General features: G+C 35.2%; 1 protein-coding gene across 4 annotated transcripts in view; it reads right to left on the reverse strand.

The window, feature by feature from the left end:
* Positions 1-27,704, reverse strand: part of LOC105467228 (solute carrier family 12 member 2) — a 104,102-nt gene that overhangs the window by 8,922 nt on the left and 67,476 nt on the right. Inside the window, exons 16-22 of one of the 4 annotated variants that reach the window (XM_011716709.3) lie at positions 22,525-22,636; positions 18,858-18,998; positions 12,464-12,570; positions 8,467-8,546; positions 5,585-5,710; positions 3,147-3,194; positions 1,588-1,710 (exon numbers count right to left, since the gene is read on the reverse strand). In XM_011716709.3, the coding sequence (XP_011715011.1) occupies positions 1,588-1,710; positions 3,147-3,194; positions 5,585-5,710; positions 8,467-8,546; positions 12,464-12,570; positions 18,858-18,998; positions 22,525-22,636 (737 nt within the window). Of the gene's footprint in view, positions 1-1,585; positions 1,711-1,731; positions 2,718-3,146; positions 3,195-5,584; positions 5,711-8,466; positions 8,547-12,463; positions 12,571-18,857; positions 18,999-22,524; positions 22,637-27,704 lie in introns of those variants that run through there. The other 3 variants (XM_071098502.1, XM_011716710.3, XM_071098500.1) reach the window with 3 other exon arrangements.

Raw genomic sequence — 27,704 nt, forward strand, 5'->3', positions numbered from 1 at the left:
TGACCTTAGCAGGAGCCATGTTTAACAATGAAATTAGAAATATGAAAAGGTAGAAGCTGGACTGAAATTGGTTTTTGATCTCCATTTATATCTCCACACACACATATACAAGGAGTTCCTGGCTCTGTCCATCGAGAAGGCCTGGGAGCAGTGACACTCTAGTAGACACAAGCATATCCAATGCCCTGATCTTTGTTACTAAACACTGTTATTCAGTAAAAGGAACCAGCATTCCTTGGATAAAGGGTTACTTTCATGGCTATGAAGAGAAAGTGTAAAACAATAAAACTGAGCCTGGAACATCTTCTTGTGTTGGAAAATAACTCAAAAGAATGACTGGGACATGATAAATGGAAAGAAATCAGCCTAAGGAGGACTGTGCTGGCGAAATATGGGACAATTGGAACATCAAAACAAACGAAAGTAACAAATTATATTCTGGCATAGTTTGGATATCAGCCCCTACTGAAATCTCATAGTGAACTGTAATTAATCCCCAGTGCTGGAGGTGGAGCTTAGTGAGAGGTGTTTGGATCATGGGGGTTGGTCCCTCAAGGTTTGGTGCTTGTCTTTGTGATAGTTCTCATGAGATCGGGTCATTTAAAAGTGTGTGGCATCTCTGTCTCCTGTGTCTCTCTCACTCCTGCTTTCATCATGTGTTGTGCCTGTTCCTGCTTTGCCTTCTGCTGTAAGTAAAAGCTCCCTGAGGCTTCTCCAGAAGCTGAGTGATGTCAGGACCATGCTTGTGTGGCCTGCAGAATCGTCAGCAAATTAGACCTCTTTTCTTTACAAACTACCCAGTCTCAGGTATTTCTTCAAAGCAACACAAGAACAGTCTAACACATATCCTACTGAATATCAATAAAATAGGAATTGATGAGTCCACACTGACAGAAATAAAGAGAAAGCTCTTCCTTACAATAAAATGCCAACTAATAAATGAGGAAGAAACGATGGAACAGGAACATCATCATTTGGCAACCACAACAATAACAACAATAAACATCAATGGATGCTAAAGATAGTGGCGAAGGCTGCAAGAATAGTGTATTTACATAGTCTCAGAGTAATTCCTCTGTGCCATCCCCAATACCTGTAATTATAAATGTGGGGGGGGGGGAGGATAACTTTTCAGTGAATAAACGTGGTAAAAACCATATATTACTCAATGGTTAATTTCATCAGTGACGGGACAAATCAACATCCTGTGCCACCTGATGAGATGTAGACAGAAGAGCACAGCATCACTTCTGTAATATTTCTGCCAAAGATAGACAACCTAAAAACTAATTAAATAAAACATAAAAATAGCCCTTCAAATTGGGTGACAGTCAACAAAACGGTTCATAATATTAAAAGTTAAGGTCATGAAGCTCAAGGAAATACTACTGAACAACCTCCGCATTAGGGATACTGAAAAGACCAAACTGCTAAATGCTGTGCCTGATTCTGAAATGAATCCTTTTGCTTTTGGGAATGCTGGCAAAATTTGAATGGGGTCCACGGGTAAAGAGTGCCTGCCATTTCTTACTATTTTCACAATTTTACTAAATTTAAAATCATTTTTTAAAAAATTAACAACCTTACCTCCATCATCAAAAAGCCACCAGACATCAATAGTATTCTTTCCTTGTTTTTTCTGAAACTGTGTACTAGCTTCAAGAAGCTTTTGGTCAGCTACATTTAAAGGCACAATAGGGCCTTTGGATTCTACAGGATTAAGCAAAAAATAAAATGTAAGCAAAGTAAATATTGAAGTCCCTTTTGCTGAATTCCTATCGTTTCCTAATTTTTTTATATTCAGATGTTTATACTACAGACAATTCAGACAACTGTATATGGCATCTACCATAAGCTTTCAGTTGTTTATAATAAAAGTTTACTTTATAAATGGCTAGAGAGAAATAACTCTTTACAATAGCTAAACCAATCCAAATTATCTGCCTAATTACTAATATTTTCAAGCATTCTGAATGAATGTAAGAGAATCATAAATAACAGTCAAAAAATTATACTGAGCTGCTAGATTTTGTGTTTTGAAAAGCTGTTTTAGTCAAACTGGACAAATCAAGTTTATATCTGTTCTGTGAAACTATTTCTTTGGTAATCTGGTATCTCAATAATTTAAAGCTCACAACTTTTTAAAAGACAAAGTTGTTATCTGTAATAAAAATGAAAGATGGGAGTTGAAGACATACTAACACATTCTTACAATGATCACAGTGAAACCTTAGTCTAAAGAAAGACTTCTAATTTTTACCTATGTTTTGTCCCCAATAGGTGGAACCCAATTCTAAAGCCATATAACCACCGCATCTTTCTCTGAACCACAGAAAGATGGTGGGAGCTCCTTGGAAGGGCACCCATCTGCTGCAGGCCTGAGAACAGTACACCAAGGAGTTCCCATTTATATTCCCAGGAGTTAAAACAAAACAAAATGAAACAAAAAACAGCATTGATTCCGTGAGCAAGCAAATGACTACCATGAAACTCCTACACCAAAATTTTAAAAGCAGAAATCCATATGAGGACATCTGATTACTTCTGCAGAATGTCACTTTTCATGCTGCTGTGATATATGCAAACATGACAAATGATTTTGCACGATGAAATAATATGGCTACCAAACCACACTGCTCCATAACTCTCACCTCTATCTCCTTCTCATAAAATTCATGTATGTTGACATGACTGTGTATCTCCCAAACGCAGCACGACTGTGAGAAATATTGTAATTTTTGAAATGAAAAATACATTAGTATCAAAATTGAGGACTTGGCTGGGTACAACTGATGGTAAAGAATGCAAGTGACACTGCAAATAAAACCTGTTTCAGTGTCCCTACTTATCATCTAAACCATGCAGTTTAAATTAAAAAAAAAATTAATACCGGCTGTCTGGGTCTGAATATTTCAGAAATGCTACGATGATTGAAAAGAATTTGTCTGTGATATAACTCCATTTCCTGGGAAGGCTTACCTCTTTAGACTAATAATACTTTTTCTAATCTGCATTCACAGAACTGTAACATTACCTCACCATGAAAATAAAAACCAAGGTTAAAAAAAAAAGAAGGGAATAAGGCTGGAGTTAAAGAGTTTACAGTATGAAAAAGGGATTAAAATAAAATGATGAAAAATGCCTGCCTTTTTTCAACAGTGGTTGAGTTGCAGTCTTGCCATCCTCTTCCTCAACTAGATTATGTTTAAAAAACACAAAAATATGTTAATTGCCTTTATATTAATAAAATAATAAAAATGCAACTAGAGCACATTTATAAACAAAATATAGTAGGAAGCAACAGTCCACTGAAAAATAAGACTGAAGATTAATATTTTCTGCACTGAGTGCTGAAGCTTCTAAAAAGCACACATATTTGAGACCCCTCCCCTACAGGATGACTAACACCTCTAATTTCTGTAAAATTATTTTTTAAATTTCAGCGTATTTTTAAAATTTTTACACTTTCATACTTGAGAAGATATTGAACTGTGGCTTATAAAGTATAAATGACATTAAACATTGATATTGCAGATAATAAATTTTAAACATGCCACTGCATCACTGTGCAAATAACTGAAGAGCAATTTTAGAAACATTTAATGGATATTTGTTGTTTGTAAAAAATTAATCACCACTTGAAATATTAAGAAATTTGATCAGAGAAAGAAGAATTTTTGCTTTATATAAAACGCCAGGTTATACAGCAGTGATTTTTCTCAAATATATAAATGTATATGTGTATGTATATATGTGTGCATATATTTATCCATTTATATTTAAAAATATCTACAAATATTTTTCTGGCATTAAAAATTTTCCTAATCTCATTCTGTTCCCTTAATATAAGCTTGTATTAAAATATTTGTTTACGGCATATAAAACTCCGGACTTAGGAGAGTATACTGCAATGGGCTCTGGAGTTAGACTGCAAGATTGCAATCTTCCCTCTACTCATTTTACTAGCTGAGTGAGCTTTCGTTACTGAACTTGCTTTTCTAAAGAGGTGTTAGTACCTACCTCTTAAGCTTGTTATACTAATGCAAGTATTAATGCACTGAGCTCTGGGCCTGGCAGAAAGTATTTAAAGGGTGTTCTTTACGACTCTTTGCATGATGTATGCTTCAATAACCAAGACAAACACAGCTAAATACTGTAGATTTATAATAACTACACAGTAATGTCTCTAATTCTGAAGACTTTAAAATGTATAAACTTTTCTATAATATCTATGCTGCTGACTTTGAGAATAACTGACAGAAAATAAACACAAAGCAAACGCTAATTTCTTAAACTTGTAATGGAAAAAGAATCAACTATATTTAATTTTATAGCATTCAATATTGTTCTTATAAAGCAGATATTTAATGGCATTTGTCTTTGATAATAAAAATTATAAATATAACTATGGATATGCTGCATTTGTTTAAAAGAGCTCAGAAATGTCAAGGAAATCTTGACATTTAACAATTATAAAGTAAGTTAAAGGCATTTAGATTTTTACAATAAAAAGGTAAGTAGAAATGTACTGACCCACTTTCCTGTTCTATAAAAATAATGATTTCATAAGATTGTAACATATATTAATTAGCTAATATATGGGTAACATCCACTATAATGTGGGTGCATGGAGTAGATGCTTGATATGTATTACTTCTTACCCTCCCATTAAACTTCACCTATTAATTCCCAACAGATTCTGTAGAAAAAGAATGTTTGAAGCAAAAGAAAAAAACAAAAAAGAGGAAATGAAAGAATGTATACTGCAAACTAAAATAAATGCTGGAATATAAGAACAGTTATCAGAATCAGTTTATAGAATTTTGAGGAAAAACAAAATAAATTATAATCAAGCCAGCAAAGAACCGAAAAGGAAAATGGGTGTGAACTAAACTTTACTAATACTCTAAGCCAACAAGGTAAATAAGAAGGAAAGAAATAAAAAGCAACATTACTGCTTCTAAACAATATAGAAGAGATAAACTGCACAAAGACATGATTGGTCCAAGGTTGTAATTTCAGAAAAAGAATGGGAAATACTTTGCAGGAATCAAAAGTATGTTATAGTCTGATGATTTACAGCGCAGATTTTTTTCTTGTTGCGTGTCAGCTAGGAATAGGACAGATGGAGATACTAGACCGAACAGAGGTAGGAGAGTGAGGGTGGGAGAGTAAGATTTGGAAGTCATCCTTCTTTTCTTCTCAAACATGACACACAGATTTGTGGATGAAATTATGTGAAAGTTTCATGAGTTTGTTACTTTAAAATTACCATGTTCTTTCCAAATTTAGATTTAACCTATGCTTCAAATTAAAATGTTTTATTTAAAGCAACTATAAATAAAAACACAGAGGCCATATTAGTAAATATCTGGCATGGTTTCTGTCTGATGATCTACTCTAGTACCTTACACAGCTAGTCATTTTGTAGCCATTTTTGAAAGCCATAAATTCTACCTGACCAGCAAGAAATGACCAGTACAAGTTTGAGAACAGGTTATTTTTATAAGATATATAATTAAAAATATTTCTCCCAAATTAAAACATTACTATTAATAAGACTTATTGTTTGAATGAAAATTACCTTTGTGTGTAACCGGTTTTTCACTGAGTGGTTTGGAAGTATCTAAATCGGATTTTTTACTATACTCCACACTTACTACCACATCCTTGGTGCCAGGTGATTTCTCTTGTGATGACAGTAATTCTTCTGTAGACACAAAATTATTTAAAATAGTATCTAAGTCATATTTTAACTGTTAAATAAGGCATTATGGTTTAGTAATAAAACTATTATGAAAAAATAAGTTTGTTATAAATGCCTTCTTATTTAAACAACTGTGATAATCTGTTTGAAATGACTATTTATTTAAATACGTAAACCACAACTAGGTTATAGGTTGAATATTCTGATCTGAAAATCTGAAACTTTTTACATACCTAACATGATGCTCAAAGGAAATGCTCAATGGAGCATTTCAGATTTTGGATTTCTGAACCAGAGATGCTCAACTGGTAAGTACCATGTAATGCAAACATTCCAAAATCAACCTCCTCCCTCCAAATTCTGAAACCCTTCACGTTCCAAGCATTTTGGATACAGATACATAAACTGTATTTGAATTACGAGCTAGAGAATTAGTAATGAGTACAATTCATAGAACAGTAGAATCTGGTAGACAGTAATACATAGTATGTGAATCAATTCTGCTCTCAAAATCAGTTACATAAAAAATGTAAAATGTAACAACTGTCCATAGATATGTAAGATGACAGACAATACTGAAAAATTATACCCACTACTATAAAACCAAGACCACCGAATACAGTCTTCCTAAGTTCATGGTGAAAGTACCATTTCTTCCTTTTAAAGTAGTTTTTCTTCATTTTCTCTTTTTGTCAGAGTTAGTAAAGATTTAACTTCCACCATACAAATATGTATCACAAAGACAAATATAAAACTGATAGTATGTCCATAATCCTCATCATTTATTTGTGTAAATGAAGAGAAACAAAAGAAACTACATGCCAGCACTATGCTAAGAGCTCACAGGCCTTAATCTCCTTTTTAATCTTAACAACCAACCTGTAAGGTAAATACATTTTAACAGATAAGGAAACTGAGGCTTGGAAGTCACCCAATTTGCCTAGGCTACAAAACATCTAACAGAAAAGGCTGAGATTTTTAAAGCAGATTTGCCTGACTCCAATGCCTATGCCCTTAATTCTTACGCCCAAATTCCTGTTTTAAAACTTAACGATGAATAATAAGGTATTCAAAAACATTTCACAATGATTATAAATACATGAAAATACTTTTTAAAAGTTTCAATCACATTCAAACTTCAGTAAATGATAGAACTATATAATTTATTCATCAAACTGTGATATGTGAAAGGGAACACTACTATTTATGTTGAGTTAACAGGTATAAGGCACTCTAAACCTCAATTCTGGTAGAGCAAGAAATAATTGAATAATTTGCCAAACCTACTCCAGATTGCTGAAAATGCATATTTGGTTACATGGATAAAGACCTCAAAGTGTTTCAAAACTGCAGACTGCCCTTAAAGGGGTAAAGAGAGGGAAGATTAAAACAATTTAAATACAGAAGCAGATACTTCTTAAGTATTTAGGCTTAGGGGTAATATGTTATATATGTAAATTTTCTTAAGCTTATAATTTCTTAAACTACCAGAAAATCTTCACAGAATATAAAAATCTTCACAGTTGGTTTTTTTTTTTTTCCTGCTTTGTTTTGTTTTGAGACAGAGTCTTGCTCTTGTCGCCCAGGCTGGAGTGCAATGGAGCAATCTTGGCTCACTGTAACCTCTGCCTCCTGGGTTCAAGCAATTCTCCTGCCTCTGCTTCCCGAACATCTGGAATTACAAGCATGCCTAGCTAATTTTTGAATTTTTAGTAGAGACGTGGCTTCACCATGCTGGTCAGGCTGGTCTCAAACTTCTGATCTCTGGTCATCCACTCACCTCGACCTCCCAACATGCTGGGATTACAGGCATGGGCCATGGTGCCTGGCCATAGTTTTTATAAAGTTGGCAAAAGTAGTAATTATACCTTACTTAGGCTTTAATCTTCACTTCCAAAAATGCTTTAAAAGTTACACACTATATTATTTACACACTATTCCTGACATGTCAAAATTATACAGTAATGATGGGAGACAAGAAAAGTACATAGAAAGGGGGAACACATAGGGAGATGTCTGTAGTGACAGAACAGTTCTGTATCTTTATTGCAATGGTGGTTACACAAATGAACACACAGTAAGTGGCACACAACTACACAATCACACACAAGAGTTGTAAAACTGCTGAAATATGAAAAAGGTCCGTGGATTGTTCCAATGTCAATTTCCTGGCTTGGATACAGTACCTTAGGATAAGGCAAGATATTACCATTGGGGGAAACTGGATGAAGGGTACAGAGGACCTCTCTACTATTTTTTTGCAACTTCTTGTGAATCTATAAATATTTTTAAATTAAAAAATGATTTTTAAAAAAACATTCATTAGGTCTGCTGAAGATAGAAAACATTATGACAAAGTTTAGGCTTCTACTATCAATATGACTGTACAAAGCATAGTTTTATAAATATGAAAATGTCTAATGATTTAGTGGTCATTTAAAAATTTTTCCTCAGGCTATTTTACTTATGTCTTTAAAAAACCTGGCCAACAGACAAACCTAACTAATGTCTGCTTCTCTTAAGCTTATCCTTTGGATTGAATTTTATTCTCTCCAGTAATAATCACTAACCATCATCCAGGTGGGTACAAAGAGAAAACACAAACTTTAGTGGAGTCAAACAGATGTGATCTTAAAATGCCATATAATAAGTCCATGACACATAATTATTAAAAGTAATGAAGAGTTCGTGAGAATATAATTTTCTAACAAAGTAGTTTATTTTTTTTAAATAAGAAACTTATTTCAAGCAAAATTTACCTTGTCCTTGAAGATGAGATATATCCAGACCTTCTTTTAGGCGAATAACCACTACTCCATATTGTATGTCAAAGGCATCACTAAAAACAAACAAACAAACAAAAACAACAAAAAAAACACAAAAATTTGTGTTATCCTCTATAAAATAAAGATAATAGTAGATGATCTCTAAAATTACTTTCAGCTTTAAATGTCTGATTTTTAAAACATGCTTTGAAAATCACTAAATCACTTGTTGAGATATGTATGTTAGTTTCAAATCCCACAACATTCTCTTCTGTAATACCCTTGAAAACTACTTTTCAGATCTTTGCAGTACTGACATTATACCTACAGCAGTGGTTTAAAGCAGCAGCAGTATTTTTATCCTTCTGAGTTAAATTATAGAAAAACTACTTTCAGAATCCCGCTATATTTATATTTGGGCTTATACCATTAAAACCAAGAGAAATACATGAAGACACACACACAAAAACCTACATGCTACTGCGAATGATAGCAGGTTCCAGGATATGAAGAAATTCTTTTTGAAAAGACTGAGGGAATTTTAATACAAATTTTAAATTTTTACAAAACTGATTTGAACAGTGGTTCAAAGATTTTACATACATCTGCAAATACATATTTACCTCTCCCTTTTTTTTTTTTTTTTGAGACAGAGTCTCACTCAGTCACCCAGGCTGGAGTGCAGTGGCGTGATCTTGGCTCACTACAACCTCTGCCTCCCGTGTTCAAGCAATTGTTCTGCCTCAGCCTCCCAAGTAGCTGGGAGTACAGATGCGTACCACCACGCCCGGCTAATTTTTGTATTTTTAGTAGAAATGGGGTTTCACCACATTGGCCAGATTCCTGACCTCGTGATCCACCTGCCTCATCCTCCCAAAGTGCTGGGATTACAGGCGTGATCCCTTTCATTTTTAAAAACACAATTGAGAGCATTCTATACACACAGAAAATACATTAAAATTTCAAACACAGCTTTAAAACCAGACTTAAATCCTGGAATCTCAGTTATGAGCATAAATCTTCATTTTAATCCAAGTTTTTCTCAAATCTACTGAATTAATTTTAAATTTCGAAGCATCATGTTGTTCTCTGATAGTGGTAACAGGTTTAACTTTCATCTTTAATATTTTTCATTGCACAAGTAATAAGTATTCACTGTAGACATATTAAAAATGATATATTAAGATATAGCTGTATGAAATTAAAAAGGCTAAAATCCAATAAAATGGTCAAATTATTAATCTTACTGACAAATGGAAGAATGTGTTCAGGATATAATATATGGTTATAAAAGGTCTCTTGTTTTTAAATCATGGAGAGACAATCTGGCCACATTCCTAAGATGAGCTAACTAAAGTTAAAAAAGTCACTGGAGAAAGAAATTTAACAGGCAATATTAAATAGATGGATATATGATAGATGATATAGACAGGTAGATGCATGGATAGATGGATATGGTTTTTGAGAGAAGCAAAACAGAGTTTAAGGAATTAATTTAAGGAATTAATCTTTCTCAGCTGTATCTTGAAAGATCTCATTAATACTAGAGGAAAAAATAACTACAGACATTTGAAAAATTGGTTAATCAATTAAATCAAAATCAATTTCTTTAAAGCTAGGGAATATAGCTCCCCAAGTTTACTGTGGATTAAAACGAATAAATGTTTTTGTTATAAGCTATAAAAATTGATTTGCAGCTTCAGATCTTATATACTACTAATAAAAACAACATATAAAGCATACCTAAATTGCACAAGGTATTTAAAAATCACAGCTAAAACATCAGTGGAAGTGCAACAAGATAAAGAATAAGCAGTGTCACTGCTTTGAAACTGCTATTAATTTACATGGTTCTAAAATCAGAAAGTGGTATTTCACCTATCCTTTAACTGCTGCCTGACGTACAGGAGTCATGTTCAGAGTAATATTCAACGTTCAGAACACTCACTTTAATCCCTAGAAGGTCAGAGTCAGAAAGACCCCTTCCAGTGTTCCATTATGAGTAACTACACCTAATAACGTGACAGGTGTATGAAATAATTTGTAAAAAATGTCACTTTTTCTATTTTTTAGGATAATTACTTCATCTCACTGCTCTTAGGTCTTGAGAGAGAAAAAGCATAGCCCACAGCTCATGGGTTTCATGGCTCATGGACCACATTAATCTTTCTGTCCCTAATCCCTATACATACAGAATACAGAATTAGAAAGCCACAACGAGGTTTTGCTTACAAAAAAGTTAATAAAACCAAAGCTCAACAGTAGTGACAACATGCAACAAATCAGCAGAGTTTTAATTTTACAAAAAGCATTTAACAATTAGTTGGTAAATCTTGTTTACCATATATATTACTAATCCATATAAAGAGATCCTTTAAAAAGTAGAGTATGAGATCCAGCTGTTTCCTCAAAGACTTTTCAAATGTCACTAACAAAACCATCACATGTGAGACAGGCAAATATATGCGGTTATAGCCAAAGATACAACAGGAGTTTCAGCAAGGAAGTGACTCCAGTGAGAAAAAAGGGTGATCAGATCAAAATTCATAGAGAAAATAGGACTTAAACTTTAATCTTAAAGCTACTTTGTAAATAAAAGTGTTTTGTTTGTTTTAAAGGACAATTATAAGAAGTAGACAGTTTTATTTCATCAGTGCTTAGGATGAGAAAAAAAACTCCTCAAATCAAGTATGGCATAGTGGAGAGGGAATGCTTATCTTCAGTATAAACAAGATAAACAGGTTAGGAAAATCTTAGAATAGTAGGAAAACAAGTACTTTTCAAGATTAAGAAGAAAATCTGGCAAAAACAAACAAAAAAAAAGGTTTTATTCTTTTTGTTAAATAACTCGGTTTCAAAAAGCATGTGGTAGATTACACTCAACAGACACATCCACAAAAATCCACAAACAGAATACAACCAGAAAGACAAAGTAGCAAAAGAATAAAAAAGCACACACTAGACCAGGGGTCCCCAATCCCCGGGTCATGGACCAGTGGTGGGTGGGGTCATGGACCAGTGGTGGGTGGGGCCTGTTAGGAACTGGGCAGGCTACACAGCAGAAGGTGAGCCATGGGCAGGTGAGCATTACCACCTGAGGTACACCCCCTGTCAGATCAGCAGCGGCACCAGATTCTCAAAGGAGTGCAAACCCTATTATGAACTGCACATGTGAGGAATCTAAGCTGTGCGCTCCTTAGGAAAATTTAGTGCCTGATGATCCTCAATTGTCTCCCATCACCCCCAGATGGGACTATCTAGTTGCAGAAAACAAGCTCAGGACTCCCACTGAGTCTACATTATGGTGAATAGGTAATAATAAAAGTCCACAATAAATGTAATGCGCTTGAATCATCCTGAAACCACAGCCCCCACCACTACCCATGTCTGTGGAAAAATCGTTTTCCATGAAACTGGTTCCTGGTGCCAGAAAGGTTGGGGACTGCTGCACCAGACAACCCAAAAAACGGAAGTTATAGTGAACTCAAACTTAACTCTTCAAGATGGTAGAAAAACAAAACATGTAAGTACATTTAAATAAAAGAAATGTAAATAACTTAATGAATGAACCAAATGATTAACTGCAAAATTTGTTTGGAAGGGGAACAAGCCTAAACAGGGATAAAATACCCTTCCTCAGCACATTATAATGACATAGTTTAGGAGGTGATGGGTCTAACATTCGGGAACTCTGCTCAGCAACAGCTGTAGGAATAGGAAAAAGTTTACAAACTTAAATGAGAAGCCAGAGTGTATACATATACATACATAGGTATGTGTGTATACATATATGCATGTATGTAAAGAGACAAAGATCAATAAAAAATTGTTAATAGATTATCAATTTAAAACCCAGATGATTTGTGTGATTCTTTTCGTTCTTATATTTCCATTAGAAGAGATGTGAGAAACAGGCTCCAAAAATTAGAGCAAGCTTTCAAAATTAACATTTTCTAAATGAACTACATTATTGAATTAAAAAGATACTTACTGAAATAAGTTTATATACATATCCACATCCCTCATATCTGCTTGCAACCAATCTTTCTTAAATCCAAGGACAAGTGTGTTTGGCTTCATACGACCAAGACCAGCAGCCTAAAATATAGGGTCAATATAACTTTACAGATATATTATTTTCAACAAAATATTTTCTGAAGTGATAAAACTGTCCTCCAAATTGACAGCTTCTATAGACACTCTTAGCAAAAATTCTTCAGCATTGCATATATGCGTATTATAAATTATATATACTACTCCACTGATATTACTTATAAGTAAACATACACAAAAATATAATTTAAAAATAAAATACTTGAAAAGTTCTAAATGTACATTTTTGTACTTTTATGATCTACCAAAATTTTCGTATTTTTTCTAAGAGAAATAGAATATAATTTTAAAAATTATAATACAGTGGTATTCTCGTTTATATATTTTGATAACAGCCATTAAAAACTACAAACAAAAGTCCAAATGAATGCAGTTCTGAATCACATCAATACTAAAATCTGAATTTGTCCTACCAATCATGCAAAAGTTTTTGCTGACATTTGGCTAATTTCCTTCCTCAGTTGTTCCATCAATTTTTCTTGCAACCTATTCAGGATTTGCAACTCAGTATGTTTAACAATAGGGAATCGGTTTTGGGGTCTCCCTTCAGCCCTTTTTGGATACCAAAATCTGCAAATGCTCAAGTCTCTTATATAAAATGGCATAGTATTTGCATATAACCTACACATATCCCCGCTTATTCTTTAAATCATCTCAAGATTACTCATAATAGCTAATACAATATAGTTATATTGTATTTTAAAATTGGTATTATTTTTATGGTTGTATTATTATTTTTTCAAATAATTTTAAGCCATGGTTAGTTGAATCTGTAGATGTAAACCTGCAGACACAGAGGGCCCAAGTATCCCCCAAAATCTACTCAATCTAAGATTTCTAAACACATCAGAAAATTCTGTTTCCAAGATTGTGTGCACACACGTTTTAGTATTTTATTGTAGAAAAAGAGGAATAAAAAAATTGTCATTTTAACCATTTTTAAATGTACAATTCAATAGTATTAATTATATTCACAATGTTATATAATCAACACTACTATCTAGTTCTAAACATTTTTCATCACCCCAAACAGAAATTCTATAACCATCAAGTAATAATTACCCATCCCCTTCTCCCTCCAACCCTTGGTAATATCTACTTCTGTCTCTATGAATCTGCCTATTCTAGATATTGTATGAGTGAAATAACAGTATACGTCCTTGGCATAATGTCTTCAAGGTTAATCCATGTTGTAGAACTTCGTTCCTTTATATGGCTGAATAATATTTCATATTACATACACACAACACACATACATACACACATACACCACATTTGTTTATCCATTCATCTCTTGGGAGACACTTTTATCTTTTGGCTATTGTGAACAACACCGCAATGAATATTTTTTATCTGTCCCTTTTGTTGCTCATGCTTTTGGTGTCATATCTAAGAATTGACTAACAAATCCAATGCCATGAAGTCTTATTGCTATGTTTTCTTCTAAGATTTTTATGGGTTTTGCTCTCATGATTCATGTCACTGATTAAATTTTTATATATAGTGTGAGGTCACATAGGATTATTTGTGACATACTTATATCTTTTTTTTTTTTTTTTTTGAGACAGAGTCTCGCTCTGTTGCCCAGGCTGGAGTGCAGTGGCTGGATCTCAGCTCACTGCAAGCTCCGCCTCCCGGGTTTACACCATTCTCCTGCCTCAGCCTCCTGAGCAGCTGGGACTACAGGCGCCCGCCACCTCGCCCGGCTATTTTTTTTTTGTATTTTTTAGTAGAAACGGGGTTTCACTGGGTTAGCCAGGATGGTCTCGATCTCCTGACCTCGTGATCCGCCCGCCTCGGCCTCCCAAAGTGCTGGGATTACAGGTTTGAGCCACCGCGCCCGGCCACTTATATCATTTTTTAAAAAAATTAATTCAAATATTTATCAAGTGTTGACCTGCTACTTGGGATAATTAGGACAGAAGAAATATCCCTAACTCTGTAAAGCTTACATCTGTTTTCAAAGTGTTCCATCCATGTACAGACTTCTTTCAAGAAGTAAATTTTCCCCCCATTCAATGCACCTTTGACTTGAAGAGGCAGATAAAAATATTCATTTTAGTTTTTTAAAACTATCTTAACCACACAGCATATTTTTAATTGGGGGCGGGGAAGGAATTGGGGAGTAAAAGAAAACCAAGAATATCTTCAGGTTGACAGCTTTTTAAAGAACTAAGCCATAAGATAACCAGTACCTTCTTAATGGTACAAAATACTGTCAGGTCACTCACAGAAATTTGTTACAATCCTGTAATAATTAAAATGTTTTATTTTTATAAAGTTAACAGTAACATCTTGCTGTACTCTGTGTACTTATATTTTCAATTTTTTTATTGCAGTAACTTTCCCTTGAATGACTGAAACTTCATATATATCATTCTCATCCCTAAATCCTTTGCAAATTCCAATCAAAGTAGCTATTCAGTGAGAGGTAATGTTTTCAGTGTCCAAATAACAATATGTTTATCAATGGAGTAATTTACTACCGAAAATATGTCTTCTCCAGAACACACTTCTTTACTATGTGATAGGAAAGGAGTTCTTCATGGATTACATAATTGAAACTTATTTAGCAAAATGCAGTCATTTGAAGCTTATTACACTAGTTTCAAACATTCCCACTGTGTTATTTCTTCAAATCTTTAGCAATGTTTTCTGTTCATCTTAAGTCAAAATTTGCTGACAAAAAAAAATGTATTTAGTTTTGCTATTTAAATATGAAGGTTTAAAACTGTGTTGATAATCAGGTGGCTATTGCCTTACAAAAATTTAAAGGGACAAGGAAATTACAAACATACAAAACAAGAAAATTAGCAGTGCTAATGTCCTTTGCTTAAAGAGGTCTTTAAGCAAGCTATTTAGTGATAAGATTGTCTCTTCTTTAAAATAGTGAAGTCTTAGGCTGGGCATGGATGCTCCTGTCTATAATCCAAGCACTGTGAGAGGCTGAGACAGGAGGATTGCTCAAGCTCAGAGTTCAAGACCAGGCTGAGCAACATGGTGAAACCTTATCTCTACAAAAACCAGTCAGGCATGGCAGTGCATGCCTATGGTCCCGGCTACTCAGGAGGCTGAGGTGGAAGGATCACTTGAGCCCAGGAGGTGGAGGCTGCAGTCAGCTATAGCTACTGTACTCCAGCCTGGGAGACAGAGTGAGACTCTGTCTCAAAAAAAAAAAAAAAAGTTTTGTTGTGGAAGCTGGATACTTACACGCAGGTTTAATGATAAATAGATGCTTAAGATTATAATTAGTAACTAGAAAGATGAGGGGACAGAGAAAAATTGAGGGTAAGTCCAGTAAAACAAATAACATCTAAAAACAGCAGCTCTACAACTACACTAAAAGTCACTGTACAAACAAATTAATGTAAAAAAATTTTTACAAAGGTAATAAACAACTAAAAGACATTTGACACTCTGTGTAACACGATTCCCAACAGTAGAAAGGAAAGAGAAATACTCTCAGCAGCAACTTACACTAAAAATTACAGTTACTAGTTCTACGGAGGCAACCGGCACCTATTTGTAATAATATTTCATACAGTTCCTCAGACAGCTCTGCTAGAAAGTCAGTCTCCTAAGTATCTTTCTCAAAACAATACTCTTCTATTTATCCTAAAACTTTGCCCCACACTGATATAGTTGTCATGGCCCACTGCAGTAAATATATTAGGCGGATGAGAGTAATTTGGAGGATGAATTCTAGCTCCTGCCAAATTTACAAAAGAATCATTTATACCACTGAGACTTCCTAGAGCAGTGATTCTTAAAGTATAGTCCCTGAACCAAATTAGCAGTATCACCTCAAATTCTCTTGGAAGTACAAACGCTGGGCCCTCACCCCAGATCTGATTAATTGTGGGGTGGGGTCTAACGATCTGTGTTTTAACAAGTCTACTAGATGATTCTGACGCATGCTGAAGTTTAACAACCACTGCTCTAAAGAAAAATTTTCATTTATTTCCTTCCTAAAATGTATTGCTTCTATAAATTGGTTATCAGAATGTTCCTATAAATTATATGAAGGAAACAAGATTTACCCACTAGAAATAACCATATGACTCAGTGTAGCATTCTACCTGAAATATTTCAATATTTCACATACAAAAAGGAATAAGTATAAAGTAATAAACACTCATGTATCTACCACCCCATTAAGAAACATCAGAAACACAGTAAAGCCTCCAATGTTCTTCACGTTCTCGTTGCATTTTTACTACATATTCTATCATTTAGGAATTCATACATATAAAATTTACTACTTTTTAAAATATTTAAATCTTCATATTGTTCCTATACTTTTTAAAACTTGCTATTTTTCCTAAGCACTGTTTCTGAGGTATATCCATGCTGATAGCTCCCCTTGACCACTGTATAGAATTCTACCATACATCTGTACTGTTTTCATTTCTGTGATTGCTGGTTGTTACTTCCAATTCTTTTTCACTATTACAAATGATGTTGCCATGAAGTTTCTTTTTCTTTTTTTTTGAGATGCAGTCTCGCTCTGTCACCCAGACTGGAATGCGCTGTCATGATCTTGGCTCACTGCAACCTCTGTCTTGGGGGTTCAAGAGATTCTCTTGCCTCAGCCTCCCAGGTAGCTGAGATTACAGGTGTGTGCCACCACAACTGACTAAGTTTTGTATTTTTAATAGAGACAGGGTTTCACCATGTTGGCCAGGCTGGTCTTGAACTGCTGCCCTCAGGTGATCCACCTGTCTCAGCCTCCCAAAGTGCTGAGATTACAGGAGTGTGCCACTGCGCCCGGCCTGAAGTTTCATATAGCCTTCTTCACATGTGCAAAAGTTCCCGTGAGATGCACACCTAAGAACAGAGCGTCCTAGAATATTCAAACCCAATTTGCAGGACATTCTGCCAGCTTGCTTTCCTATTTTGGACAGCGTTGTTGTCCAATCTACATTACCACAGCACTTCAAAGATGCCCAGTTGCTCTATTTCAGGGGTGTCCAATCTTTTGGCTTCTCTGGGCCACACTGGAATAATTGTCTTGGGCCACACACAGAATACACTAACACTAATGATAGCTGAGGAGCTTAGAAAAAAAAAAAAAATCACAAAAATAGCTCATAATATTTTAAGAAAATTTATGAATTTGGGTTAGGCCACATTCAAAGCCATCCTGGGCCACACGTAGTCCGCGGGTTGAACCAGCCTGCTCTATGCCACTTCTAACACTCTGTATTGGCAGACTTAATTTGGGGTCAGTCTAACGGATATGGAATAAGAGTATATTGTGCTTTTAATTTTTATTTCTGTCATTTAGTTTTCCTCTCTGTTCATATATTTTGCTTTTTTTTTTTTTTTTTGTTACTGACATAGTATTTCTGTCTGTATTCTGGACTATATCTTTTGTTGATTACATGTCAGGATCACTATCTTCCCGTGGTCTCTGCTTCCTTTTCTTATTTTCATGTTTTCTTTAGACTCTCAAAATTTTAAACTACAAAACTACTGAACTCAATTTTTGGTGCCTCACTCTTCCCTAGCTCAAGGTCATAAAATCGTTTTAGAATTTTTTTCTATAAACAAAACAAATTGGCCTTTTAAATTTAGGTGTTTAATCCATCTGGAGGTATGTTTTGTGTGGTTTTCATAAGGATCCAGTCTTTTTTTTCACATAAATAATGAATTATTCTGGCCCATGCTTTCAATAGCACCTCTGTCATGTATGTTAAGTTTCTGGTATTTTGTGGCATTCATCTAACTGTCTACTGCTATATTTTGTGCTGTTTCTTCTGTTTTGTGCCATTCATCTAACTGTCTATCACTATATTCAACACCACAATGTCTTAATTACTACAGTTTTTTGACAGGGCTTTCTTTCCTATCAAGCAAGCCTACCCTGTCCCTTCTTCCTGGATTGCCTTGGCTATTCTTAACCCTGTGCTTATCAAGTTCTAAGAAACACACAACAAAAAGAGATCAGAAGACAATACTCTGAGTCTCCCACCTCTACTTTAACAAAGTAGCTCCACGATTACACAGTTAACACAGAACAACACAATATTTCTACGGTCCCTTTAATTCTGAATTATACAAATCCTAGTAGTTTACTTTCAGTGTCTCATGCTCTACTGATTGAACTAGCCAGGCGACCCAAAGTAGTTTACTTTAATAAAGACATAAAAAAAAGATTTATCATTTGTATTAATATGAAGAATGATATCTATGAAATCTAGAATTAAAAAGTTTTTAAAAGCTTATACAAATCTAAAATGTAGGCATTTGAAAAGCATTAACAAAGTTACCTGCATCAAATACTGTGCACCTTCTCTCAAGTCATCTGCATGTACTGGAGCGTAAAATGCCTTCATTTTGTTCTTAATAAGCCATCGCTGATATTTGGCTTGATCGATGGACATCTCTTTCATGGCTTGTCTTCGAGGACCCTTTGAATAAAAATATTAATAATATATTTAATTAAAAAGTAAACTACTTCACATTTACATAAACCATTCATCCTGTTATACTGGCTTGAAACAGGTGACTAAATGTAGGGGCGGAAGAAGTATAATAACAGCATTTTATTTTCATGTAGTCTTTTTAATAGGTAAGATTACAAAAAAGTAGAGTTGATGGAATAGCTAAGGCACAAGGACACCAGTAGAAACAAGAAAAGAAACACAGACTTAAAAATAAATTAAGTTTCCATTCTAAGTAAATGAAAGAGGTTAGAAGCTATTGAAAAATGAAGAGATTACACAGAGTAAAATAACCACCTTCTATTTTTCTACAGAAAGTTTCCCTAGCTTGATTTTCGTTACTCCCAAATGTCTGTGTTATTAATTCTAACTTGAGAATATCACTGAAAATCAAAGTGAGCTATATAATATTAATGCATTTTTCTTCAAAATTCTGTTAAAGGATGAAATAACAGGAGAAACTAAATGAGTTTTGTTAACTCATAACTCTATTTTGATCCTTGTAAGCAATACACAAAATGTTTTATACACAAATATATAAAACAAAAATCTAAAAATAAGCTTAACACACCCTAAATGTAATAAGTAAAAATATAATTTACCTTTTGTAGTAGGGAAACTGTCTCATTTGTAAACGTCTTATGCTCAAGCCTTGATTTAGCTGATCAGCTCAGAGACAAATTAGAAAACTCCACAAGTCCCAAGTGGGGTCAGTGTCTCCAAGAATCCTTCCACCACCCTAGACACACACACACACACACACACACACACACATACACACACACACACACACACACACACACACGCCCCTTGACTTTGCCACTGTATAAGCAGAACAACCAGCTGGGGATGAGACATGAGGTATACAACACACACTTCTAGAACCAAAGCAAGATGAAGAACAGAACTTGGGAGAGAAGCTAATTCAACAAATACCCCTATTTCTTATGCAGCACAGGTAAGCCTTCATCCAGTCTGTTCTTAATAAGCACAATGCCAAAAAACTAAAACTACTTTCGGATTAAAAAAGGTTCATCATTTTTAATAGTTCTCTTCTGGCTAAAACAAAAAAGAATTGGCAACTAAGTGTTTGAACTTAGAAATTCAGCATTCATTTTGCTCTTCTTACATACCAGAGATACTACTTCCCCCTGGAGATATTTATCACAATTTGCCTATTTTTTCCAACCCCCATTTTTTTTCTGTTAAGTAAATGTTCCCAAGTGTTCTTGGGACTTTATAAAACACACACACACACACATACACACACACACAAGTTCTGCAATACATGTGCAGAATGTGCAAGTTTGTTACATAGGTATATACATGCCATGGTGGTTTGCTGCACCCATCAACCTGTCATCTACATTAGGTATTTCCCCTAATGCTATCCCTCCCCGAGCACCCCCACCTCCCGACAGGTCCTGCTGTGTGATGCTCCCCTCCCTGTGTCCATGTGTTCTCACTGTTCAACTCCCATTTATGAGTGAGAACATGCAGTATTTGGTTTCCTGTTCTTGGGTTAGTTTGCTGAAAATGATGGTTTCCAGCTTCATCCATGTCCCTGGCAAAGGACATGACATGAACTCATCCTTTTTTATGGCTGCACAGTATTCCATGGTGTATATGTGCTACATTTTCTTTATCCAGTTTATCACTAATGGGCATTTGGGTTGGTTCCAAGTCTTTGCTGTTGTCAACAATGCCGCAGTAAACATACGTGTGCATGTGTCTTAATAGTAGAATGATTTATAATCCTTTGGGTATATACCCAGTAATGGGATTGCTGGCTCAAATGGTATTTCTGGTTCTAGATCCTCAAGGAATCGCCATGCTGTCTTCCACAATGATTGAACTAATTTGAACTCCCACTAACAATGTAAATGCGTTCCTATTTCTCCACATCTTCTCCAGCATCTGTTGTTTCCTGACTTTTTAATGATCACCATTCTAACTGGCGTGAGATGGTATCTCATTGTGGTTTTGATTTGCATTTCTCTCTAATGAGATTTTTTTCATATGTTTGTTGGCCATATAAATGTCTTCTTTTGAAAAGTGTCTGTTCAGATAGATCCTTTGCCCACTTTTTGACGGGGTGGTTTTTTTCTTGTAAATTTGTTTAAGTTCCTTGTAGATTCTGGGTATTAGCCCTTTGTCAGTTGGGTAGATTGCAAAAATTTTCTTCCATTCTGTAGGCTGCCTGTTCACTCTGATGATAGTTTCTTTTGCTGTGCAGAAGCTCTTTACTTTAATAAGATCCCATTTATCAATTTTGGCTTTTGTTGCCATTGCTTTTGGTGTTTTAGTCATGAAGTCTTTGCCCATGCCTGTGTACTGAATGGTACTGACTAGGTTTTCTTCTAGGGTTTTTATGGTTTTAGGTCTTACGTTTAAGTCTTTAATCCATCTTAATTTTTGTATAAGGTATGAGGAAGGGGCCCAGTTTCAGACATATTAATGAGAAAAATAACAGTGAATTTTGACTCCATAAGTATCAAAAAGCCAAACCACTCTATAAGGACAACACAGTTTGTTAAAATCTACTCATAATGAATAAGAAAAACAATGAGAGCTCAAAATTCAATATCTGTTCCAAAATGCTACTTCGAGACCATTTAGGGGCAAAAATATTTTGAAAAAAACAACTACCTGAAAAAAAAAAACAGGTTTGCTTGTCAAATTATTTCCAATCTAGAAAGCCCTATAAATTACAAATTATATATAGCATAAAAAATTTTAGTATAAAAAAATTATTTCACAACTGTCAGAATGGCAATTATTAAGTCAAAAAAACAAAAAAACAAAAAAACCCCACAGATGCTGGTGAGGTTGCAGAGAAAAGAAAACACTTATACACTGTTGGTGGGAATGTAAATTATACTTCAGCCACTGTGGAAAACAGTTTGGCTTTCTCAAAGAGCTCAAAGCAGAACTATCATTTGACTCAGCAATCCCATTATTGGGCATATCTCCAAAGGAACATAAATTGTTTTACCATAAAGACACATTCATGTACATGTTCATCGCAGCACTATTCACAATAGCAAAGACATGGAATCACCCTAAATGCCCATCAATGGTAGACTGGATAAAGAAAATGTGGTACATATATACCATGGAATATTATGCAGCCATAAAAAAGAATGAGACCACTTCCTTTCCAGAAACATGGCTGCAGCTAGAAGCTATAATCCTAAGTAAACTAACACAGGAACACAAAACAAAATACCCCATGTTCACTCTTATAAATGGGAGTTAAACATTAAGTACATAAAGATACAAAGTAGGGAAAAACAGACACTGGGGGCTACTGGGTGGGAGGAGGGTGAGGATCAAAAAATTACCTACAGGGTGCTATGCTTATTACCTGGGTGACAAAACAATCTGTGCACCAAACCCCTGTGTTTAGCTATATAACAAACCTGCACATGTATCCCTGAACCTAAAATAAAACTTTAAAAAACTTGAAAAAGAAAACAAAATTGATACTTACCATATGTACATGGCCACAGATCATCAAACCAACATTTTTTGTGAAATCATGAACAAGATGAAGTAAAGCTGGACGTGAGTTTGGAGCACCTGTCATAACAAGACACTGTGGCCTAATTTAAGATGAAAAGACAAACAAAATTAGATAAATTTGTGTTTCTGGCAACAAGAACATGATTTTAAGTTGTTTCTCTAAGAAGCTTTCTGTATTCAACTGTCCTTAAGACGCAAGCCACAGGATTCTCAAAAATAGTATTTTTAACCTGGACTTCTTGGTACATGAGAAATGCAGAAACAAAGTCTTGGAACAAACATCATGCCAAATGTCCCTCTAAAATAACAGGTAATATTATACACCAAGATTCTGGTAGGTATTACAGAAAGAAATTATCATGCTAGTTAAAAAAACACGTAACAATTTTTCATTTTCTGAAGGTGATAAATACTCTATTAATAATTCTTTCACAGAGTTTGCGAAACTTCCTGCGAGCACAGCTTTGCCTTCAAATATGTAACAATTTTTCATTTTCTAAAGGTAATAAATATTCTATTAATAATTCTTTCACAGAGTTTGCAAAACTTCCTGCAAGCACAGCTTTGCCTTCATGTACAAAACAGGTCACTTTCCTTCTCAGCTTGATCACTTCATAATTACTACTACTTCGTGGTATCAGCCCTCTCTAATCTAGCTTAACATTATCACTGTTGTCACGTGAGTAAAATCACCTATGATGAAAAAAAGATTTCTACTTGAACTAGAAATTTTAATTCTAGCTATCAATGATGAAAGCCAAAACTGAATTTAATTGCCTTTGCAAATGTGAGACAGTGGCATGCCTTTCATATATTTGTAACTCTTGATTTTCACTGACTAGAAATGGAAATCACTGATATTTAATGAAAAAAATATACAGGTCTCCATTTGGTAGGTCCAAACAGGTTGGCAAAAATTCTTTAAGACAAGGATTTATATAATCAAAATAAACTATAACAGAAAGTGAACTGCAGACTACCATTTCTGACTTAAACATTAACTTTTAGAGGAGCCCTTAAAATGAGCATGCAAACCTAAATAACGACTTTTCAAAAAATACCATCTTACTTAGAATTTTAGCAAATGAGCTGGTAAAGCAATTCTGTCTGGGAGAGTTGCTTTGAGGCAATCAAACATGAAATCATGCCCCAGGCTTTCTGAGCTTCAGCAAGTTACATAACTCCTTAGCCAGACAGCATATTTCCTAGTCTTCCTAGGAGCTACATGTGGCCCAATGACTAACTTATAGCCCGTAAGTATGTTCCTATTTCCAGGAAGCTGCGCTGCCTCCATACATTCTTCCCCCTTTCCAGAAAGCTAGACTATGGATGCGGTGATGACTCTGACCACACGAACAAAAACAACTAGGGAATGACAGACTGATAAGGAATGCGGGTCCTGAGTGACCAAAGTATAGCAAATCTGCTTACCTGCCATGAACCATCTGTCTACTTCTGGACTACCATGCGACACCAATGTCTCTCTTGTTTGAGCCACTGTATTTTTCAGTCTTTGTGTTACAGTAGTTTAACCCATACCCTAACTAACAGAATCTGTTATTGTGAGAAATTAACTTGTAGCCCCTACCTCTACTAAATAAAAAACCACAAAGATATAATTTGGTACAGTTTTATCATACCAAAAATGGTACAGTACAAAGTTTATTAGGGATGACTTTGAGTAACAGCAGCAGAGTGCACATCTGCCTTGATTTTGTCTCCTTTCTCAAAGCTCTCCATGACATAGAGATTTTTTTTAAAGTCACAAACCACAAAAACATCTAGAGCACAAGTGCATTGAAATACTGAAAGCTAGAAAGCAACTGGAAGAAAAGTAAAGGATTTGACAAATCAGGAAAAAAACAAAATCTGAAAAGCACATGAGAAAGCTATGAAACTACCTGATTTTACATCTAAAAATCACCAAAATGCCTAGGAGTTAGGAACAGTAGGTCCCTCTGGACATGGCAGAACAGTGTGTCAAAGAAAGTAAAAGTTTACACAAGAAGTAACTAAATGGATCTAAATCATTTCCATCACTGTGATAGGTCACTGTCCCTGTCCCTTCCCAACCCTACTAAGCTGGGGCTTATTTGCTGGAGAGAGCCCCTGGTCTGGGAGTCACCAGCAACAGCTGGGGGCAGAAGTAAGCTACTTTTAATAGGAGAGTTTAAAGAACATGTATATACTGAACCCTGAAACCTTTAAGCTTCTTTCTCCACTTGGCTCCCAGAACGCTCTACCTACAAGCAGAAGATTAAAAGATCTTTTCTGGAAAATCTAATCAGATCAAAAAGAAAGCCTTTCTTTCCAGCAAAGCCACATTAATCTACATTAAGGACTTCAACTGACAAGCTCCACTCACCAATGCCGAACTTCCCTGGCCAAGTATTAGAGATACTTCATTTCAGACAAGGCTAAATCCCAAAACCCAAATTAAAGAAACAGTAAACAGTAAGTCTTCAGAAGGTGAAGACAACGAAAATCTTTCGGCAAGTTTGGTGAAGGTTAGGACGGTGATGAATATAGTTAAGTAAGAAGAAAAATTACTTTTGGGGAAACAAAAAAGCTATGTAGCAAAGAAAAAACAGTAATTTACTACATGGCTCAGCTGTTACAGCAGGTTTAAAAGTCTTAAAAATAGAAATACCAAATATGATATAATCAAAAGCATGATATAAAATGTACAGGGAGGATGGGGTATAAAGGTAAGGATGCATGCATGAGGTAGGCATATGTAGATGAAAGACATCAGTCAGTAATACCCAAAATTAAAAATCAAAAAGTACAGTAGTCCCCCTTATCTGCAGCTTTGTTTTCCATTGTTTCAGAATATAGAACATTCCATAAATACACAATTTATAAGTTTTAAATTATACATCATTCTGAGTAGTGTGGTGAAATTTCTCAACATCCGGCTCCATCTGGCCTGGGACATAAATTCTCCCTTTATCCAGCGTCTCCATGCTACAGATACTACCTGCCCAATATCTGTCCTGGTTATCAGATCAACTGTTGCATATCGCAGTGCCTGTGTTCAGGCAACTCTTTTTTACTTCATGATGCCCTCAAAGCACAAGAGTAGTGATGCTGGCAATTTGAATATGCCAAGAAAAACTGTAAAATGCTTCCTTTAAGTGAAAAGGTGAAAGTTCTTAGTAAGGAAAGAAAAAAAATCATATGCGGAGGTTACTAAAATCTACAGTAAGAAAATGAATCTTCTAACTGTGAAATTATAAGGAAGGAAAAATAAATTCATGCTAGTTTTGCTTCTGTACTTCAAACTGTAAGAGTTGCAGCTGTAATGTGCAATAAGGGCTTAGTTAAGATGGAAAAGGCACTAACTTTGTGGATAGGAGACATGAACAACAACCACAAAAAGGTGTTCTGACCCATGACAATGAAGTTGAGTACTCTCTGCAGTTCCAGCTATCCACTGAGGGTCCCGGAACATAACCCCTGTGGGTAACGGGACTACTGTGCAGCAACACAAGCATGATATTTATGAAGTAGGATATGAGGAGCAGGCAACTACTGATTTTCATGACAAACCTTGCAGACTAGCTTTTCCTCTTTACACAATATTCACGTATAATTCTTGTAAAAATTAAAAAGCCAAATTGGGCTAATTTTTTTTTTTTAGACAGGGTCTCGCTATTGCCCAGGCTAGCACGTAGTGGTGCAATCATGGCTTACTATAGCCTAGACACTTCTAGACTCAAGCAATCCCGCAGCCTTGGTCTCCCGACCACAGGTATGCACTATCATACTTGGCTATTTTTTAAATTTTTGGTAAAGACAAGATCTCACTATGTTGCCTAGCCTGGTCTGAAATTGCTGGTCTCCAACTCCTAAGCTCAAGTGATCCTTCTGCCTCAGGCTCCCCAAGTGATGGGACTGCAGGCATGAGCCACCATGCCCAAAAATAATTTTTTTTAATGTTGCCTTTACTACAATGAGCCAAAGCAATAGGTTTTGTGTTTGTTTGTTTTTTAAATTAATGGCAAATAAACATAGACTCTTGGTCATACTCTCAGTTCTAGGATACAACTTTTTACATAAAAAGAGTAATTTCTATTTTCTGTTATCTTTGACATCACTATCCAAAATATGCTGAAGTGAAAAGTTTTCCTCCCAGGGCCCTCATTCCTTCTTCTCCATTTCTGTCTACACTAAAGCTGAAGACCTGCGTGTGGTCTCTGAGAACTTTTTATTCTAGCAAAAGGAAGAGGGGAATTCGAAAAAGTAACAAAAAAATAAACAATTACTTTGACTGGGAGGGAGACTGGGTAGAGCAATTCTCTTTTGACACTTACCTATGTTTCAGCGTTTCTTTAAACATAGGAAAGATTTGTGTTTATCATGCAGAAGCCAATAAGGAGGGATTACTCATGACTAAAGAAAGTTTATACTGAGGGTTAATAAACTATTAGAAAGATAATATAATCTTCTTTTGTTTTTTTTTTGAGACGGAGTCTCACTCTGTTGCCCAGGCTGGAGTGCAGTGGCATGATCTTGGCTCACTGCAACTTCCGCCTCCTGGGTTCAAGCCATTCTCCTGCCTCAGCCTCCCAAGTAGCTGGGACTACAGACATGCGCCACCATGCCTGGCTAATTTTTTTATTTTTAGTAGAGACAGGGTTTTACCATGTTGGCCAGGCTAGTCTCGAACTCTTGACCTCAAGTGATCCCCCAGCCTCAGCCTCCCAAAGTGCTGGGATTACAGGCATGAGCCACTGTGCCCATCCAAAAAGGTAATATATTCTTAAAGTCATTTATTGAGGAAAATAGTAATAAATGCTCTTTAGTGTAAGCACTGATTCTTTGTCACTATAAGTTACTTCCAGTTAATCACTGATAAGACACAACTAACAATTTTAGTGTGTTGGTAATGTACAAAATAAGGCATGTCAAAAAATCTTTATGAATCTCATACAGTTACATAACTTTAATGGCCATGGAGAAAATAAAACTTTGACTTTATGATACGCATCATTTAAAAGTCTTCAAGTGAGAAAACTCCAAAACCCTCATAACATTTTTGTTAATTTTTCTCTTTGTACAATTTTGTTCTTGAATAATTAAACTGCCCAAGTCCAATTAAAAATGTGAAATGCACATGAAAATGTCACTGAAAAATAAGAACTG

Source organism: Macaca nemestrina, chromosome 6, assembly GCF_043159975.1.
Source record: "Macaca nemestrina isolate mMacNem1 chromosome 6, mMacNem.hap1, whole genome shotgun sequence".
NCBI lineage: Eukaryota > Metazoa > Chordata > Mammalia > Primates > Cercopithecidae > Macaca > Macaca nemestrina.